The sequence below is a fragment of the Protopterus annectens genome, chromosome 8.part0 (assembly GCF_019279795.1).
Source record: "Protopterus annectens isolate FY-2018-M chromosome 8.part0, PAN1.0, whole genome shotgun sequence".
Lineage (NCBI taxonomy): Eukaryota > Metazoa > Chordata > Ceratodontiformes > Protopteridae > Protopterus > Protopterus annectens.
The window spans coordinates 1,877,265,147-1,877,286,282 of record NC_056741.1 but is presented as its reverse complement, the minus strand read 5'-3'; the positions used below and the strand labels follow the sequence as shown (position 1 = coordinate 1,877,286,282).

Here is a 21,136-nt window from a genome sequence, read left to right as displayed (position 1 = left end):
ACCCTGAGATCCAAAGGCCAAAACCTACTACAAATATACAAACCCATCCACCCTCCTGGCAAACTACTACTATCCCACACCATAGCCTAGCTATGGAACAATCTCCCCACACCACTACCTAATATACCCAGCCAGAACAACTTCAAATCCAAGCTTCTCTCCCATCTCTCCTCCAAATGGAAATGTCCCTCACATGCTCCCACCTAAAACACCCACACTACAAACTCCACACCTATATTCATCACTTCTTTACCGTCTTTAACAAACCTCATATATCTTGCTCAGAACATCTTTCCAAAAATTCTTTTGCATGCATGCCTCTGGCCTACCTTACTAATTTCCCAAACTGACAAGCTCTAAATTTCAAACCAGTGTGTATATATTACTTGTAAAACTGTTACTCCTGTACAGACCAATATTGACTCATGCTACTCACTTCATCTAATATAAATGTGGCAACTCTCTGTAATTCTGCCTTTGTAAATTTAAAAATTTTTGAACTTACATTATATAATGATGCATATTCTGTATACTTAGATATACTGTAATGATGTAAACCTATATACTTTATATTATGTATTGGAGCTTTTCTCCTCTGGTCTCCATTGAAAACGGGCCACTAGCCCAGCTGGACTAACCCGGTTAACAAACAATAAATAAAATAAAATAAATAATATGCCATGATTGCTGCTCAGAGGCAGGAAGCAGTTCTCCCTAGTTCATAGGTAGGTACTAGGCTATCGGCCCAAGGGCCTGTGTAAGCCTAGCCAGCAAGGTACCATAGCTTACGCCACCCAAGAAAGTTATTATCCTGTGCCACTGTCCAGCAGAGACACAGAAGTGATCCCTGGGGTGTATTTCCCATCCACTCAAGATTTTTCTTGAAGAGTGCTAATAAAGAACTTTTCTTGACATAGGTGGGTAGCTTGTTCCAGAGTATAGGAAGTCTCTGGGATAGGAATCTATCCCTCCAGCATGTCCTGTTTATTGTGGTAACAAGGTTTAGGTCCCTAGAGCATGTAGCTTGGAGGGTTGGGATTTCTTTGGGTGTAGCATGTCCAACAGCTCTGAGTTTGACATAGCTTTATATGTTAGGCAGAGATCACCTCGGAGTAGGCGATATGCTACGGAGTAAAGCTGGAGTTTTTTGAGGCAGTCAGTGTAGAGCATTTGTTTGAGGCCAGTAATCCTCTGTGAGGTACTTCTGTGTCCTTTCCAGCTGCTGCAGATGTCTTGTGAGGTACATTCCAAAAGGGGCGTTGTACTCTATAATGGGTCTAATGAGTGATGAGTAGAGGGGAACAATGACCTCTTTTTTTCCTGGATGAGAACCCTTTTATGATGGTGTGCCACGTAGAAGGACTTCCTGACTACTGTGGCGATGTGACTATCAAAGGAGAGACTACTGTCCACCTGTGTCCGCATTTGGTGTTAAGTAGATTGCTGCCTATGTGTAGTTCATGGGTACAGAGTTTTTACCAAAGGGGATGACTGCACTTTTTGGCATTGAGCTTGAGGCCATGGCTCTGACACCAGGCATCTGTCTCAGTGAGGCCCTTCTGTAGGATGTCCACATAATTTGGGGACTTGACTATGGCTCCTAGTTTGCAGTCATCTGCGAACTTCGTCAGCCAGAGGCCTTCTGTGTTAGCCTGTACTTCAGAGAAGTAGATACCAAATGGGAGAGGTCCCAGGACGGAACCCTGTGACACTCCACTCGTCACTGCCTTGAGGTCAGATTTGGAGTCTGCAACTTTTACAGTGTGGGTTCTGTCAGTGAGCCAATTGGCAACCCATCTTATGACGTAGGGATTTATACCTAGTTTAGTGAGTTTAGCTATAATTCCAGAATAGGGGAGGGTGTCGAAAGCCTTGGTGAGGTCAAGATAGGCTGTGTGAATGACCTTACCTTCATCCACGGCTTTGGTGACTGCCTCAAAGAAGTTGATCAGGTTCAGGAGGCATGATTTGCCTTTCACAAACCCGAACTGGGTGGGATCCAGAGTTTGGAGGTTACCAATGTCTTTGTTTATGAGTTCCATGATGATATGTTCCATGGCCTTCCAGACCAGACTCATCAGGCTAATAGGTCGATAGTTCCCAGGATCAGTGGTGGCTCCCCCTTTGTGGAGTGGGATAACTGTTGCTGTGTGCCATTCAGTGGGCACAAAGCCTGATGCAAGGCTATTTTTGAACATGGTGCTTAAGTGGGGAGCCAGTTCGTTCTGAAGTTCATGTAAAACGCAGCCTGGGATGTTGTCCGGTCCCATGGATGCTGTGTTTTTTGGCTTTAGAGAGCACAGCTTTTACCTGCGTAGTTGTGATTACAGGGACTCTGCATTCTTCCTGCATAGATATGGGCCCTTTAGGGGTGAGAGGGGGGTAAAGTTAGCACTGAACCGATCTGCCAGGATGTTGGCAATATCAGTTGGTTCTGTAATTTTCATGCCTTTGTGCTGTAACTCAGAGCAGATCTGGGTGTTGCCATCTAGATTCTTGACATAGCTATAGAATGCTTTGTGGTTGCTCTTGGATTTAGTGGCTATTTTGTTTTCGTAGCTAGCTTTGGAGGATCTTATAAGGGATCTCAGCATCTTATTGAGGCTGACCAGGGAGCTCCTCCACTCATGGGATTATACTCTCTTTTGCAACAGTTTCTTCCTTCTGTTGTACAGTTTGTTTATGGCAGGGGACCACCAGATTGGCTTCCTTTTTTTGAAGGATAGCGTCTTGGTTCTGTTCGGGATAGCACGGTCCATGCACTCGTGTAAGTGCTTATAGAGTGCATTTGTGTAGGATTCAGCAATTGTAACTGTATTGTCCATCTGCATGGGTGTCATGAAGTTCACCACTTCTGTCTTAAGAAGCATGAAGTTGGCTTTGGAGAAATTTTTTACTGTGGTTTCCTTAATGGGGGGTGGGGTGGGATGTGGATATCAAGGGTGATAAGCTTATGGTTGGATCGGACCAATGAGGAGTTGATTTCAGGTGTGGAACACTCATGTTGGTAATGACTAGGTCTAGGATATTGTTGCCCCTGGTGGGGGTGTGGATAAGTTGATCTAGGGCATTGGAGTTTATGAATTCCAGAAAGCGTTGAGCTAAGGAGTTGGTACACGAGTAGTTTTCCCAGTTAATGGTGGGGTAGTTGAAGTTGCCCATTATTAGGGTGTTTGGTTGAACCCTAATATTTTCCAGTACATCAAGAAAAGAGGAGTGGAAATCCTGGGGCATGGTGGGGGAGCTGTAGCAAGCTACAATTTGGATTGCAGTTTTGCCCAGAGTTAGTTGCACTTGGATAACCTCAGCTGCATTATGCTGAGCAACTAGCCTGGAGGTGTGGATATCCTTAATGAATATGGACACACCTCCGCCTTTGGTGTTTCAGTCCAGGTTACATGGCTGAAAAGTGTGGTATGAGTTATAGCCTGGTAGTGCAGGGGTGCTCTCTGGAGCCTTGAACCAGGTCTCAGTCACTGCACAGATGTCAATGTTCTCCAATTTAAGGAGTGCCTCGAGTGAGTGCATTTTGAGATTTAGACTTCTAGCATTGAGTAGTATTACCTTCAGTTTTTGTTTGTTAGTTTAGTCATAAAAACTCAAACTGGCTTTATTAAAGGAAGTAGTGCGGATTGCTTAGGCACCCTTAGGCTATACTTTCAAAATCTGAAAATATCCCAGAACCAGCATCAACTTTTTATTGCTGATTTTGAAAAAAGCCTCAATTCTGTAAGATGGGATATTTATTGAAATATAATGGTGGAGACTTCATAGGGACTTTATTAGCATGGTTAAAGCACTTTATCAGTCTCTCCAAGCCTCTGTACTTGCCAAACATTTTTTGTTGGACCCATTCCCTTTACTGAGAGGTGACTGACAAGTTTGGTCCTTCTCCCAAGCCCTATTTTTTTGGACATTGAGCCTCTGAGTAGATTATGTAATATCTTCAGTATTTTATCAGGCTGGTCTTTATGCGGTGCAGAAACAAAAGTATTGTTGTTTGCTATTTGTGTCATACTCACAAGATCTATTTTTTTGTCAGTACAGTAATAGATAATTGTGGGAATGTTTCAGGTTTACAAATCAGCAGATCTAAAATTGTGTTAGGGGATTTATCTATCACCCGACGTTTCTTTCCATTTCAGTGAAGTAAAAACAATCCATATTATATAGGGGATTATACTACATTCTATTCATACAATGTCAAAAATAAATTCAAGGATGTTTGGGACACTATCTTTGTATGGGTCTACTTATGGAGAAAATGATGTGTGTCTTTTGGGTCAGATATCTGTGATTAAGATATGTTTCCCCATTAATCTTACTTGTTTAGGCATATTCTTACCCTGTTGGCCCATCTGTGTCATAGAAAAGTAAATGGACTCTTAGACAGTTTTATTTAGACTTATAAAAGAGAAGATTGGAAATCCTGTCACAACAGCCCTATTCCTGACTAGGGGAACTGTGCCAGATCCTTTTAATTTGCTCACCTTTTTGTCACTGCAGCGTAACTAATTACCTGCATTGGCTGAGTTAGACAGGAACATATTTCATTCATTTCCATCCTGGAGGCTTAGTTGATATACTAAATCCTTACCTTCACATATTAAAGTGAGGTCCTCTGTTTGTTATATCCACTTAGGCCTCTGAGCACTTTCTAAAACTGTTGAGTGGTCAAATATATGGGGCTCTGTCATACCATTTTAGAGTAACCTGCACTTTAGGCTGTAACTCTCCTTTGGTCATCCCAGCCCAGAATTGCATTAGATTTGCATAGTGATCTTACTGTTAAGGTTGGAGGAAGTAGGGTCCTCCCCAGTTTTGAAGAGCTTCAAGCCTATTAGGGCCTACTACATGCATCCTTCTGGATATTTTTACAGGATGTCCTTCAAGGATGCATCTGCAGTCCTTACAAATGGGTTGTCCTGTCGTCAGGCAGCCCTTCGGTCGGCCGGATTCCAAAGTCTGGGTCTGGCCTCGGCTGGTGTCGCACTTCACCCGACGTCATAGCTGCAGTTATTCGGGTATAAAGGCATCAGCCGACGCCATTTTCCCCAGTCTTTCTTGCCACGTGGCGCCCGAAGCAGAAGCTGTTCGCTAGTGTCGGTCGGACAGAACCAGAGATTACTACCGAATACTACTACCGAAGACTTCTAAAAAGCTAAGTACCCCGTTGGGGACTCTTTCTTGCCTCAGCCGATGTCAGAAAAAGTGAATAACTGTTTAACTTGTGGGAAACAAATACCTCAAAGATTTCCACTCTTACTGCTTACCTTGTTTAGGCCCAGACCACGACGTAGCAGCTTGTCTAGCCTGTGCTTCTTTTAACCGGCGGACGCTTAGACGTCGGTCGGAATTTGCTGAGGAGTTTTTCGGCTCCGATTTTGCTTATATTATGCCGTCGGATCCTCCGACTACGCAAATGTCTAAAAAGTGCAAGGAAAAGGACCGACACTCGCGGTCCGTGGTTTCGGCCGAAACCGCGGTTAAGCCAACCGCGAGTGTCTCTGTTTCGGCTGAAACCGAGCAAGCGGTTCTTCCTTCAGCCGAAAACTTACCTTCTACCGAGGCCTCTTCCAACCTGGTGGAATCGGCTTCTGAAATCCCACCTGCGGTTGCAGTTTCTCAGGAATTATCTGATACTATTCCCTTGGATATTTCAACCCCTGCACGTGGAGCTGCTAGGCCACCTGCAGCCATGTCCATTAAGGCCTTTGCCAGGGCTAAAGCAGCTAAAGCTACTAAATCTGTGCCTGCTAAGACCCCCTCTCACAGGCCAAGCTCTAGTTCACAAATGCTTAGTTTAGCAGAGGATCTCATTTCTTTAATCCGGGGATCCCAGCCTCAACCAGACAGGGCCTCTCACCCACCTCCTGAGAAGAGGCCTAGAGCAGAGCCCCCTGAGCCAGTTTCTACAGATGATTCCTCTGATGATTCAGATGATACAGACCCTCCAGAGGCTCCTTTCTCCCCTTATGAAGACTCTGATGCTGAAGAGTCCATTCCTTCGGCCTCTCCACCTGAGGAATTTTCCTTTGGGGAAACCTTGCATGCTATGAGGGAACAATTTCAGTGGCAGGGCCAGGATTTTTCAGACTCCAGAAAAAGGCTTAGAACCTTTCTGCATTTACCACAACATAGGCCTTTAGCCATACCTCCAGTTATTTCTGTTGTAGATGATGCATTTAATGATGCTTGTACTGCTCCTGATTCTCTACCTCCGGCCCCTGCTAAGCCCGATAGATACTACAGGGTCCCGGACACGCATTACCATTTGTATAAGGCTCCTTTTGCAGATCCTGAGACTATCTCCCAAGGACCTAAGGCTGTAGCAGCTACCTCTGCTAAAAACCCCCTCCCCTCTGAAAGGGAATCCAGATCCTTAGAGAGATGGGGTAAAAAAGTTTACACTTCTGCTACTCTTTCAGCTAGGGCCTTGAACTGTCAATTTCACATGATCCAGTATCAAGAATTCATGCTAGACCAGTTAACCAAAAAGCTGTCCTCGGATGAACCATTAGACAAAAAATCTGTTCAGGAAATGGTACATAACATTCAGCAAGTCAGTAACCATTCTTTAAAATGTGGCTATGATGCACTGGAGGCTTCCTTTAGATCAGCCATGACTGGCACAGTTATCAGAAGGCATGCATGGTTAAAAGAGTATTAGATGCTCCCATGGATAAGATCAGTTTGTTTGGCTCTCCTGCACAACAGGTGCTGAAGAAGATGGAAGAGAAGGCAAAATCTGTCCAAACAGTGAAAGATTTCTTACAGGTCCAACCTCCAAGGTTTAGCAGGAATTGGCCCTCCAAGAATTGGTCCTTTCCAGACTCCTCCAGAGCTCAGAGAGGCAGGAATAGGCGTTCAAGAGGCAGAAACCAATCCAGGGGTGCCTACAGGGGACGCCAGTGGCAGGGTAACAACCAGCGAGGTACAGCCACAGACACAGCCACCACCACAACTACAGGACAATCACAGTGACTTGGTTCTGGCACCGCCTACCAGGGAACAACTAGAAGCACCCTTATGCGGGAAGCTAGCCTTATTTTCAACAAACTGGCATTACATCACGAGAGACAAGTGGATTTTGCAGACAATAGACCAAGGTTACAGGTTTCACTTCCATACTCTACCAGGGAAGAGAGGAATGCCAAACCTACCTCCAAATCAAAAGGCAGAAGCTCTAAAACAAATATCTCGATTATTAAGGATGAGAGCTGTGGAAAAGTTACCATCCATGGAGCAAGGAAAGGGATTTTACTCCAGACTCTTCCTGGTACCAAGAAAAGAGAGCAAATGGAGACCTATTCTCGACCTGTCCGCTTTAAACACATTCCTCATTGTTCCAAAATTCAAAATGCTGACTCTACAGCAGCTTCTTCCCATGCTGGGCAAGGAATCTTGGCTGGTAACTCTAGATCTCAAGGAGGCATACCTGCACGTCCCCATACGACCAAATTGCAGAAGATACCTCAGATTTCTTGCAGGATCAGAGCATTATCAATTCTCAGCATTGCCCTTTGGCTTATCTACTGCGCCCAGAGTGTTCACAAAATGCCTGGCATCAGTAATTGCTCATTGCAGGCTTCAGGGAATCCAAATCTACCCTTACCTGGACGACTGCCTGATACAAGCGGACAACAAAAACAAGCTAGCAGAAGACTTAAAAAGGGTCATTTACCTACTACAAGCCCTGGGATATACAGTCAATATAAAAAAGTCAAGGCTGATACCATCCCAAAGAATAACCTTTTTGGGTGCAGAGCTGGACACATCAAAACAAATGGCATTCCTAACAGTAGAAAAACAGGAGCAACTACCTCTCTACTTCTTGGCATTAACAAAACAGAACCATCTAACAGCAAGAAAAGTCCTGCAAGCCTTGGGCTTCATGGCATCCTGCATAATATTGGTTCCACATGCCAGGCTGCATATGAGAAAGTTACAGTGGTACCTAAGGAATTTATGGTCTCAACACAAGCACAGCCTAGAAACCCAAATTCCAATAATTCCATGCCTGAAGCAAGAATTCCTATGGTGGGCTCAGGCCTGTCAATCAAACACAGGATTGCCCTTCCTCAGCACTCAACCAAGCCAAACCATCACGACGGACGCCTCAGACCTCGGTTGGGGGGCCCACATGCTGGACAAATGCATACAAGGTTTATGGACTCAGGACCAGCTACACCTACACATAAATCTAAAGGAAATGCTGGCAGTAAAACTGGCAATTCAGACATTCAGACCATTTCTCCGACAAGGTCAATTGATGATAAGGACAGACAACACCACAGTTATGTGGTACATCAACAAACAGGGAGGCACACATTCGTACCCTCTATGCCGGATGGCACTGGACCTCTGGAATGTGGCCCTGAGCTACAACATTCAGTTACAAGCAATTTCTGTACCAGGAAAAGAAAACATTCTAGCAGACATATTAAGCAGGACTACCACGGATGCCCACGAATGGATGCTGCATCCGGACATCTTCAAAACCATTACAAGAAAATGGGGACTCCCAGAAATAGACTTGTTTGCATCCCCACGCAATCACCAGCTACAGAAATTCTGCACAAGGACGTACCACCCACTTGCTTGGAAGGTGGACTCCCTTTCTTTCAGTTGGAAAAACCTGACAGCATATGCATTCCCACCACTTCCTTTGATGCACAAGGTGCTATTGAAGATCAAAGAGGACCGTCCAAGGATCATTCTGATAGCTCCAGACTGGCCAAGACAACATTGGTACCCATTACTGAGGAGCATGTCTCGGGAACAAATATGGCCACTACCCCTGGTTCCCTTGCTGTTAACACAGAACAACTACAACATCCTGCATCCAAACCTGAAAACTCTGCAGCTCACTGCCTGGAACATTGCATAAGACCAGTTAACCCAAATTTATCCCAAAGGGTTAAAGACATTATCCTAGAGGCTCGCAGACCCTCAACAAGGAAAACTTATTCAGCAAAATGGAAAAGATATCTCATTTGGAGTACTGCAAAAGGAGAAGATGTGTCACTGGTAAACATAGCCAACATCCTGGAATACTTGGCAGAGCTCTCCCACAAAGGCCTATCCTATTCTTCCATTAAGATTCATGCATCAGCTATTTCAGCAGAATACGGCTTGGATCCTCCAGTCTTTTCACATCCTCTGCTCAGGCAGTTTCTCAGAGGAATTAAAAATGTAAAACCTCCTAGGAAGCCACCATTGCCAGCATGGGACTTGAACTTTGTGCTAGAAAAATTGACACTTCCTCCTTTCGAACCAGCAGCAACAGCAGAATTACAATACTTATCATGGAAAACTGCTTTCCTGCTGGCAATCACTTCAGCAAGAAGGGTATCTGAGCTACAGGCATTAATGGCAGTACAACCCTTCCTGATCTTCCATCAAGATAGAGTGTCCATGAGAACAAATCCTACTTTTATGCCTAAGGTGGTCTCCAGAGTATCTTTAAATCAGGCTGTCCACCTACCTACATTCTTCCCCAACCCACAGAACAGGAGAGAAAGACTGTTGCATACCTTGGATGTACATAGACAATTACGCTACTACCTGGACAGGACCAAGGGCAATAGAAAAACTGACCAGCTACTGGTAGCATATGCAACAGGAATGGAAGGAAAAGCAATCTCAAAACAGACAATCTCCAAGTGGATAGGAAATTGCATTAGATTTTGTTACTCCTACCATGGAAAGAAAACTCCAGAAAACATCAGGCCTCACTCTACAAGGGCTACAGCCACTACCACAGCTTTCCTATGAGGAGTGGCTACCAAGGACATTTTAGAGGCTGCTACTTAGAGCTCCGTGCATACATTTGCCAAGCATTATAATTTGCCTTTATACTCTAGATCCCGAGCAGGTTTTGCCACTGCTGTTTTGCAAGGGATCTTAACTACACCATAACTTTATTCTTTCCTCCTCCCCAGTTTGGCTATGGTATTCTACCCATTTGTAAGGACTGCAGATGCATCCTTGAAGGACATAGTACAGTTTTGTACCTACCATAAATGTAGATGTCCGATAGGAATGCATCTGCAGTCAGGATTACCCACCCGCCTTTCCCCTCTGTGGTACTCCTAGGGTATTTGCCCATCTTATAGCTAGCTGGGGAATCTATTATGGTGTATTTGTTTGTATATATGTACATACATGTTTATTTTTTGTGTTTGCTCTCTACTATTTGGAATCATTGGCATTTATCCAAATTTAGTCTTCCTAGAGGGCACCTGGCATCTGGGGCAAGAAACACTGAGGAAAATGGCGTCGGCTGATGCCTTTATACCCGAATAACTGCAGCTATGACGTCGGGTGAAGTGCGACACCAGCCGAGGCCAGACCCAGACTTTGGAATCCGGCCGACCGAAGGGCTGCCTGACGACAGGACAACCCATTTGTAAGGACTGCAGATGCATTCCTATCGGACATCTACATTTATGGTAGGTACAAAACTGTACTTTTGCCTGATGATACATTGATCCTCCTTTGTAGAACACCTGTTTTTGGACCACCTTCCTCTGCAAGCCCCAAACTTCAAGGTTAATCATAATGACTAAACTACCAGAAATTCTAAAGCCTGTCTTTATCAAGTACTTCTTTTTTAGTATACAACAAAAGTGCTAAACTCTTTGCTTTATTTGTTTCATAATATTAGGATCCTGCAAACTCGCCTATATCCTCTGCTGCTTTATCACAGCTTTTAAATGTCAAAGAGCACTCCCTTATGTCTTCAAGAAAATGATTAAATGTGTGTAAATGTCTGTTTGGCAGTAGTTGCATAATTTTTAGTTTGTATAGCATTCCTTTTTGTGATTCAGTGATATTTTTATTATTGTTCATAGATTCTCTGTGTGTGTGTTCTATTTGTTTTTTTTTTTTTGTTTTTTTATAGTAGTACAGTAGTCATAGGAATATCATGGGCTTTGCAGTGATATTGATCCACAACAAATGACAGCTGTTCAAATTGGATACTAAGCTTCAAATTCTGACTAAGCTAGTTAACAGTGTACTAGTGGAACTCTGTGAGATGGCCAAATTGTGTTAATAAGCGTTCTACAGAAGCATAGCTGTGGGTGAAGGGGCATGCACCCCTAGCGCAAAGTGTTGGGGAATGCAATTGTCAGATGCCAGTTGGTCAGTAGTGCAGTATCTGTGGTAATTTCCTTATTGGCATTTCAGAATGCCGGATCAAAAACGAATTCGGATACTGCTTCTGCAGTCAGGACTGATGCTTTCGTTTCAGTGCTTTTTGTGTGGTCTGGGTTATACAACTCAGTTTGCTACAGTCGTTTTATTCATTTTTAGAAGCAGGCTTTTTTTTTCTTTTTACTTGGAGGTGAGGGGTGCTAGCTTGCAGAGTGGCATTGAGTAATAGATCAGACAGCTGTGTCGGTGATTATCTTATTTTAAACACACTGCTAAATGACATGATGACTTTTCTGTAAGCAGACAATACAGTAAAATGGCTGGAACAATATGGGTAGGGGTTGCTACCAGTTTTATACAGTAAAAAGCTGGATGGAGCAAGATTATGTGCTGCTGTACGAGAGAAGCCATACACTGCCATCACTTAAGCATTCCCCCTTTTTATCACATGTATGCTGTCTAAGGACAGTGCAGCATTGCCAGCTAGAAGTATAGCTTCTGAAGTAGCGTACCTACAAGGGAGAGCTTCTCTGGTGAACATGCTAAATGTGGTATAAACTGTGTGTTATCTGATTTTTGGTAAGGACATTTTTTGGAGTGTATTGGAGTATACGGTGATTCTCTCTGAAGAAGAAGACTTTTGATAATCAGCATGATGTGTAGAGTTTTGGCTCAGCAAGATTGTCTGGGTCCCAATAGCAATATAGCTCCTGCGAGTATTGTTTTTAACACACGGTCCATAAGCAGCCATTGTGTAATGTAGTTAAAAAGTGCAGTTTGGTCTTCAGCAAAATGTGGATATTTGCTGACCCAGGGACTGCTGGTATTCATGATGGAACTAGTGTCAGTCAATGACCAGCTTGGGTGGGATAAAAAGTAACTGTTAGCTCGATGCAGGTTCTGAGTTTCACTTGATTGTGTTGACAAGTGAATACTATGTACCAAAAAATAAATAAATAAATGTCAGACTTGCTGTTTGACTTGAAAGTTGGTAATTAAGTAGTATCATAACTGTCCTTTTCTTGTATCACTTTACATTTTGTAGCTCTTCTCACTTTACACATAACTCCAATACAGCATTTCAGCTTGCTGTATACTGTAAAAGGTGCTCATCTGAATTATTGTATTTTTATTAACATTTCAAACGTGGTCTTTGCTCCACAAAGTACTCCTGCAAAAACGTTCACAGTATAAACTTCTAACATTTTCAGTGGTTTGGAGTACCGTGGCTTTTTAATCTGTTAAAAAAAGTTACTGTGCAAACATCTTTTGCTTATTTCAAATATTCCAGATTAAAAAAAACTAGTTTAGCAACTGCTCTATTTATAATACTTAAAGGTGGCCACATTCTGCTTTTTGTGCTGCAGTCTTACATGTCTACATAGTGACATATTTTGTGAATGAAAAAACAAAAGTGTACAACAAAATTATGTTGAAAACAAAGTTTAACATTGTATAGGAATGTGACTGCTGAGTTGATTAGTGTATAATCAAGTCAGAACTGTGAGAAAGGAGCTTTGATAGTTGAGGCAGAGTTAAAAAAATGAAAACAAAGTAAAAATGCCTTTGTTTGCATTAAATTGTATTTGTTGTACATGATTTGAAATATATTTTGCTAGCTCCCTCTCCACATATTTACTGCTACCCAGTGCAGAGTTTTTTTTTCCCTTCTAGTGTGGATTTCAGTTGTGTTCAATAACTTTGACCAGGATCTATTATCTGGTTGTTGATAACTAACTGGGAACTGCTATATTTGTGTTGGTATTGTTCCCATTTTAACTAATTTCACCCAGCACCTGCATTATAAACACTGTGGTACCTGCAGCTTTTGATGGTGATTTCCTTGCTCATATTTTTATTTGATTTTCCATTTATCACTGCAGTGGGCCTGTTGTATGTATGGGCTGAATTTGTTGAATGTAAACCTACTGCCGAATAATAGATATTTTTAAAGAATTGTAACAATGTTTAATGTTATAAAGAAAATGCAGTTTGTTGATTATCCTTAAGAGAGGGTAACGTAGTAATTTTCATTACTTGACCAACTGTGCCATTTCACTGTCTGAGATGAGATTAGGATTTAAATTGGGAAACATCAGCCAAGGTAGTTAAGAATTACTCTCTAATTTTATTGTTGGTTATCATGTTGATCTGTTTTAGGTTTACAGTCTGATTTTGTTTTGTTATAGCTTTGTATTAACAAGATATATTAAAATTCTAATATGGTGCATTCCCCAAAACATACTCTTTGTCAAAGGTCACACAATACTGACTGGTAGCACACCAATATCTTCTTGCATATTGTCACGTCATATTTAATGTGCAAAAATATTTAATTTAACAGGGTGGAATAGATTAAGCACTTATGAATATATAAGGCGTCAACATCATCGGCAGCAATTAAAAGAAAAAGAGAAGGACCGTATAATCAATGAATCAGTGCCTCCAAAACAGAGACCTTCACAGGTAAGGTTGGGATTGTTTATTTTGATTGCTCATAGCTTTTCGTCTGTCAGTTAAGTAAATCCAAACTTGGTGTCCCTGAGTTTGAGCTTTTGCTTTTAATTTAAATTTTTTTATCCTTGACTGTTGGTGAAGATTTTGAGAGATTTTACCAAGAACTAGTAGGCATTGGTTTATAATATGGTTACAGCCAGAGTTTGTATAAATAAATTAATTTCAATTTTGCTAGTTTTAAAAGCAAATTTATTTGTCTGATGTACATCTCTGGGCATGCATTTAAACTCTGTGTACTGTCACAGTCTAAAGCTGTAACGTGTGCTTGCATATGTTTGTGTATATGTAATGTGTACAGTTATGCATGCATAAAGAAATACTGTTGTTTTACTACTGCACAATGGTGTTGGAATGTATTTTATGAGTGAAGCATTTTGCTCTTTGGGGTGATGGTTAACATTAAATTTGTCAGTTTTGAAGAATATTCTAGAATATTAATTACTTGCATGCTAGTACACACTTCATTGATTTTGCCTTAGTAGATGAAATTGCAAATAATACTGTAAAAAAGGAAAAGTAGTGCAGCCTGGGTTGCCAGTTAACTTTTGCCATGGGGTTGTGGGTCATAACAAAACATGCTGTAGCGGGCTTGACTTTTTATAAAACTGTGAACACTTATCCATTTGTCAAGTTGCTTACTTGTCCTTCTTTGTACATGCCTTATATTTTCTATTTACCTGGCAATTATGTTTACTTTGTAAAATATCTGAGCCAGACAATTTCAGTAAAATAAGCAATCAAAACAACATAATTTGCATGATCGCTAAAGGATTAAGAAAAGTTAAAGTGAATAAAAGACACTGTGCAGTACACATTGTTATGTATGCAGTTACAGAGGATTATGATGAGGTTTCCAGTCATAAACAAGTGATGTGCTTGAGCTATGGATGTCAAGAAGTTTCTCCTTGAGCAGAATGTCACCGTACTCCAGATGTGAATCTTAACATCCTTGGTAAGAACACTGCAAAATGCTTAGTGCTGCCACAGGGACAGTGGGCAGGAGTAAAGTATCCTTCTGAGGGATGAACAGCTTTAAAAGCCGTGTGTACACTGTGTAGCCTTCTTTAAACATTCTTGATTTCACACAAGGTGAATGTTCCTTATCCTTCTGACCATGCTGCTCATATGGATCCTATACAGAGCAACTTGCAGGCTGTGGCTGCAGAACTATCCCAAGGTCCCAGACCTTCATTTAGTTGTTTGCCCAAATTCATACTTGATAGGACCCCTATGCAGCTTACAGATTTAGTCCACTTTCTTCCTTCAAGAACAAGATAGACCTTTATGCTGGATGCCATACCATTTGGATGGGGAACCACTGTAGTTCATACAGCAAATGGCCTTTGGAGATTTCTGCCGGGGTGATTGCTTATGAACTTGGCGCCAAGAGCTAATCTTTACTATTGTCACATTTTAGAGATTCACCTGTTGCCAGATTCTGTTTATTCAGGTCATAAACCCTTTCACTCATGCAGTGTTTAAAGAAAGTTCCAAGTCCCATCTCATTTGTAAGGAGTGGATGAGGGCAGATGTTCTCAGTTTCCTAGATAGTTTTACTCTTCATGTAAATCATTATTTGCCAAGTGCTGCCTGTGCCATCATTAATATTTTTTTAGAATTCTGCATTGTTCTAAGGAACCATGCGTTTTTTCCCCATCACTGGGGCCATCTGATTCTCTTCAAGGACAAAACATGAAAGTTATGTACTTAGCATAATGATGGTTCTATGTTTTTTGTCTGTTTCTGGTTCAGCCTGTGGATTATCAGATCTGACTGTGATCCGATATTGGCCAAATCCCTCAAACTTCAACTCACTGGGCTCCTCCTCCCTTGCCCACAATCCCCTGCTCTAAACTACAGTTTTCCCATAAAGGAAGAGGACAAAGGACTCTAATAACAAAGGAGGAGGCTGCCTCCCCCACCAGTTGCCACTGAATAAATCTTGCCCAAGGATGTTCTGGAAAAGAAAGACATGTAAGTAGCCCTAGCGCTAGCAGAATGACCCTTAGGTTTGCCAGGTTGGGGATGGCTTCTCAAAGCATAAGTCAGAGAGATACTGTTTGATAGCCACTTGGATAAAGTCACTTTTAACACACGTCTGCCCTATCTGGATCTCAAAACTGTATTTTCTAAAGATCTTGGTCCTGCCCAGGTAAAATCCGAATTGTCTTTGAATATCTAAACAATGCATAATGTATTCACCCTTCTTCGAAAAATTGGGGAAAGGTACAAGAAGGTGACTGGAACTATTAAGATTACTTTCAAAGGCCACCTTAGGAAGAAAAGAAGGATTAGTGAGGAGAGAAACCCTATCTTTATGAAAAGAAAACAGATAAGGAGGAGAAGAACCACGGGCTTGTAGCTCTGAAACTCTTAGCTGAGGTAACAGCCACCAAAACAAGGTTTTCCAAGGTAATGACTTCCAAGTTGAAAGTAGCAGAAGTTTCAAAAGGAGAGCCTGCAAGGGCTTGCAACACAAAAGGTAAATCCTAGAGAGGGAGGGCCCAACAAAAAGGTACCTTTGAGAAAGACATTGGAAATCTTGAGAGCAGACAAGGGAATATTGTTCTTACCAGTATGAAAATTAGAAATGACTGCCAACTGCACCTTAATTGTCAGAAAATCTAGAACCTGAATAAAATAGGTCAACAAGGAAATCCAGAACTGACTCTAAGGGAGTGGAAAGGGGATCAAATTCTCAAAATTCCTCCCACACAGCAAAACATTTCCATTTACTGGAATACATCTTCCTAGTAGAAAGCTTTTGGGATTAGTATAACGTATGCATAACACTGTCAGACGGCTTGGGATTCATGGCCATCAAGGGAACTGGAGAAACCATGCGGTTAGCTAGAGTAAAGCAGACTGGGAGGATACAGACTCACTGGATGAGAAATAAAATCCAGAGTAGAATCCAGGGAGGTACTGCAGAAGAGGCCACAGAAAGGGGAACCACAACTGATGAGGCCAGAAGGGAGATGCAAGGATCATAAAATCATAGGAGATTACTGGGCTATTGACCCAGAGGTCATTTTAAGCATAGCAGTTTCAAGCCAATGTAATACCATAGAAATGCTAGTAAATACCAAAGATTGCATTTAGTGATGACTGCCTATGTCCATAAGGGTTGTGGGCTCTATCCCCTTTAAGAATTTATGGTGCCCCGTCCACTCGTTCATGTTCCTCTTGAACAGTGTCATAGAGGTGCTCTGTTTCACATGAATTGGTAGCCTGTTCCAAAGACACGGTAGTCGCTTAGAGATAATCTGTCCCTCCAGCTGGTCCTATTTAAGTCGCAGGCCATATTTAGGTCCCTGGAACAAGTAATCCTAGTCTCGTTTGATTTATGGATATGCAGCAAGTTCATGAGGCTTGGGTCTTGGATTGCTGTTTAGGCCAGGCATAAGTCCCCCCTAAGAAGTCTATATGAAACTGAATATAGTGACACCGACTTTAGTCGGTCTGTGTAACGCACATGCTGGATCCCCTTTATCTTCTTTGTTAGAAACCTCTGAGGTGTCTCTAATTGCTGCAGGCGCTTATAACGGTATATGCCAAATGGAGCTTTATACTCAATTTTGGGCCAGATAAGTGGCAAGTATGGGGGGGGGGGGGCTATAATGTCTTTTGCTCTGTGTGATGCCTTTACAAATTAAGTGTGCTACATACTACAGTAGACACATGGTGGTCAAAGTTAAGGTCACAGTCAACTTGTGATGCCAGGTCCCTTACCACTTCATGGGTACCTGGGGTATTTGTTGATTTGATATGCGAGGGGGACATTGTTTCTGCTGAAGGGAATGATGGTGCATTTCTCTGCATTCATTTTGAGACTGTGACTAATACACCAGTCACTGATCTGCATGAGACCCTCCTGGAGTATACTGACATTTGGGGATTCCGTGATTGCACCTAGTTTGAAGTCAACACCAAACTTGGTCAGCCACAGCCCCTTCGTTTTAACCTGAACTTCTGTGAAGTATATATCAAACAGTAGGAGGCCCAGCACTGACCCCGTGGCACCCCACTGATAACAGGACTGCTGCTTGATGTGGAGTCACCCACTTTGATAGTATGTGTCTGGTTTGTGAGCCAGTTGGCAATCCATCTTACAACAAAGGGGTTTAAATTCAGTTTGATAAGTTTTTTGGTAATGCTTGAATGTGGGATTGTGTCAAAAGCCTTTGCCAGGTCGAGGTATGCTGTGTGCATAGATTTGCCCTCATCAGTGGCCTTGGTAACATTTTCAAAGAAATCCACCAGATTTAACAGGCATCCACCAGATTTAACAGGCAGGATCTGCCCTTCATGAAGCTGGATTGGGTAGGATCCAGGGTCTGGAAGTCACGTATGCCTTTAATTATGAGGTCCATAGTGATACATTGCATGGCCTTATAGATGAGGCTGGCCAGGCTTATTTATCTGTAATTCCCCCTGGTCTGTTGCTAGGCCACCTTTGTGGAGGAGAATAACTGTTGCTGTTCTCCATTCAGCAGGAACAAAGCCTGTGGTTAGGCTATAATTGAAAAGTGTACATAGTGGTTATGCTAGTTCATGTTTCATCCTGTTTAGAAAACAGCCTGGGATGTAGTCTGGTCACTAAGGGAGACTGTGACCACCTTTGAATCTCATCATAACACACCTTTGTCAATTTTACTGGAAAGCCAACTGGATGGGTCAAGAGTGACCACTGCACTGCAAGAGTCCTTTGCAGCTCCCTCAAATTGTACCTTGCTAAAGGTACCTACCATATTGAAGCCACCATTTGAACTAGGAGTTTCAAGATCTCATGAGCTGGAGGCTTGGAAAGGGTAGGCACCAATACTGCCTGGGATCAAAGGTTAATTGCTCTGGAACCTGGGAGCATGGCATTTTGACTGACAGTATCCAAGTGGAAACCTATGAATTCTAATATCTGAACAGGATGTTGGAGTGTGTTTTATATTTGTAGGTTTGAATATCTTTCCGGTAAGCAATGAAACAAAAGGTATGAACCAATAATGACAAAGCTACCTATTACAGAACATCTCAACTGCAAATGGCAACTCAGACTTCTGTTATTACAATCCACCATTATTAGTCGATATGCATAATGTCTGCAGAAGTAAAAGTAATCTCAATAAATCCACATTAAAGAGATCTAAAACCAGTGAAGAGGTTGCTGCTGGTGAACAACTTTACATTCAGTGTACAAATTCACTGCCTGGTGCCCTTGAAGAATAAAATGCCCATGTTACATTAAAAAAAAGGTAAGCTGATAATATTGCCAGTGTGACAGCCATATCTCATGCAAAGGAGGGCACACCCAGGAGTGTAGCACGCCCACCCTCCCTGAAAGTGGTTACTGCAATATCAGCACTCCATCTACATGGTATGGGAGTAGAACACACAGCCTTCTTCACCAAAGGCCAGTACACTACCTGTCGTGCTACTAATTCTGCTTTTAAAATGTATAGCACAAACACTGATGGCCATTTGCAAAACAAAACAGTTACACATTGAAAACGGACTTAACATGAGCAACAGTAAACTTCTCTTCCCTTGAAATTCATCTCTCCTTAAAAATGCACTGGAACTCTACATTCCTTACAAATAAAAATGCACTGGAACTCTACATTCCTTACAAATGCACTGGAACTCCGCATTCCTTGCAAAAGTCCTCACTGATGATAGTTTGGCAATTTGTGTAGAGGATTCAGGCTTTAGGGTCCTGTATTCAAGGTACAGGGTTTGAGCCTGAATAAGTTAAGCAACCTGACATTCTTAACTGGGGAATTTTGCACACACACACACACACACACACACACACACACGGACACACGGACACACGGACACACACACACAGAGAGACACACACACTGTGCTTCACGTTTCTCCATAAGTGCAACAGTAATACTTGATGCTTCAGAACAGCGGCCGACCATGCTTAAGTCTTGGCAACAGTAATGCTTGCTGCTCTGGAACGGCAACAGATATCCATGCTCATGTCTTAAAAATTCACACTCCACTTCAAAATTTAAATGTGAATATGTCATACTAGAGACAAACGCTGTTAAGGATGCACTCTGCATGCACCCTTAAAGAAGAAATGTAAAGCACACAGAGTGCATGCTTAAAGAAGAAATGTAAGATGTTCTTCGTGTTTCACTGTTGCAGTCATTACATTTGGGTTATCTGCTTGCAGGTAGCCCTCAGCCGGCCTGAATACCAGAGTCTTGGATTCCTGCATTGGATGCTGTCTCTTCTTCCATGACATCAGGTCGTCAGGGGTGTAAAACATGCAGCCGATGCCATTACATCAGTCTTTCTTGCCGCGCAGTGCCTGAAGCAGACACAGTTCGCAAGTGCCGGTCGACTGACTCCTGAAATTTTTGTTTTCGAGTTTCAGAACCTAAGTCTTTGAAAAAAGCTAATTCCCCCTTTGGGGATCCTTTTTCTTGCTCTTAACTGATGTCAGTAAAAGTTAACAATTGTCTTACCTGTGGAAAGCAAATATCTCATAAAGATTTTCATTCGTACTGCATTCCTTGCTTAGGCCCAGACCACAACGTCCCTCGCTGTTGGTTTGTGCCTTATTTAACCCCCGAACTATTCGTCATCGGTCTGTTTTTGCAGCAGATTATTTTGGATGTCCTTCAAGGATGCATCTGCAGTCCTTACAAATGGGTTGTCCTGTCGTCAGGCAGCCGCTGGTGGCGGATTCCAAAAGTGGTCCTCCGGCGCTTCGCTCGTGTTTACTTCACGCCATAGCTGCAGTTTTTTTTTTAATAAAGGCATCAGTTACTACTACCAAAAATATTACTAAGACTTAAAAAAAAAGTACACTCGTGGACTCAGCTTGTCTAGCCTGTGCTTTTTTACCCCGACGGACGCTTTAGACGTCGTCGAGTTTGCTTGTCACAGGCCCAGAACCAGCTCCCATATGCTTTCTTTGGGCTGATCTCATTTTTTTAATTTTCGGGATCCCAGGCCAGTATCCACAGATGATTCCTCTAATGACTCAGAACATACAGACCCTCCTGAGGCTCTTTATTCTCCTTCGAAAGACTCTGATGCTGAAAGTCCCCCCCCTTCAGCCTCTCCACCTGAGGAATTCTGTTGTAGATGATGCATTTAATGATGCTTGCACTGCTCCTGATTCATTACCTGGGTAAAAGTTTACACCTCTGCTACTTTCAGCTAGGGGGCTTTGAAACCAAAATTTTATGATTCAATATCAAGAGTTTATGCTTGACCAGTTAACTAAAAAGCTGTCTGGACAAGGTCAATTTATTTGGTTCCCCTGCACAGCAGTACTAAAAAAAGATGGAGAAGGGCAAAATCTGTACAGACAGTGAAAGATTTCTTACAGGTTCAACCTCCAAGGTTTAGCAGGAACCCACCACTACAACAACTCAATCACAGTGACTTGGCGTGGGCACCGCTTCCAGGAACAACTAGAAGCAAGCACCCTTAAAGG

General features: G+C 42.4%; 1 protein-coding gene across 2 annotated transcripts in view; it reads left to right on the top strand.

Moving 5' to 3' along the window:
* Positions 1 to 21,136, top strand: part of ZDHHC1 (zinc finger DHHC-type containing 1) — a 437,426-nt gene that overhangs the window by 218,565 nt on the left and 197,725 nt on the right. For both annotated transcript variants that reach the window (XM_044081372.1, XM_044081370.1), the window contains exon 9: positions 13,505 to 13,626. In XM_044081372.1, coding sequence (XP_043937307.1) covers positions 13,505 to 13,626 — 122 coding nt within the window. The remainder of the gene's footprint in view (positions 1 to 13,504; positions 13,627 to 21,136) is intronic.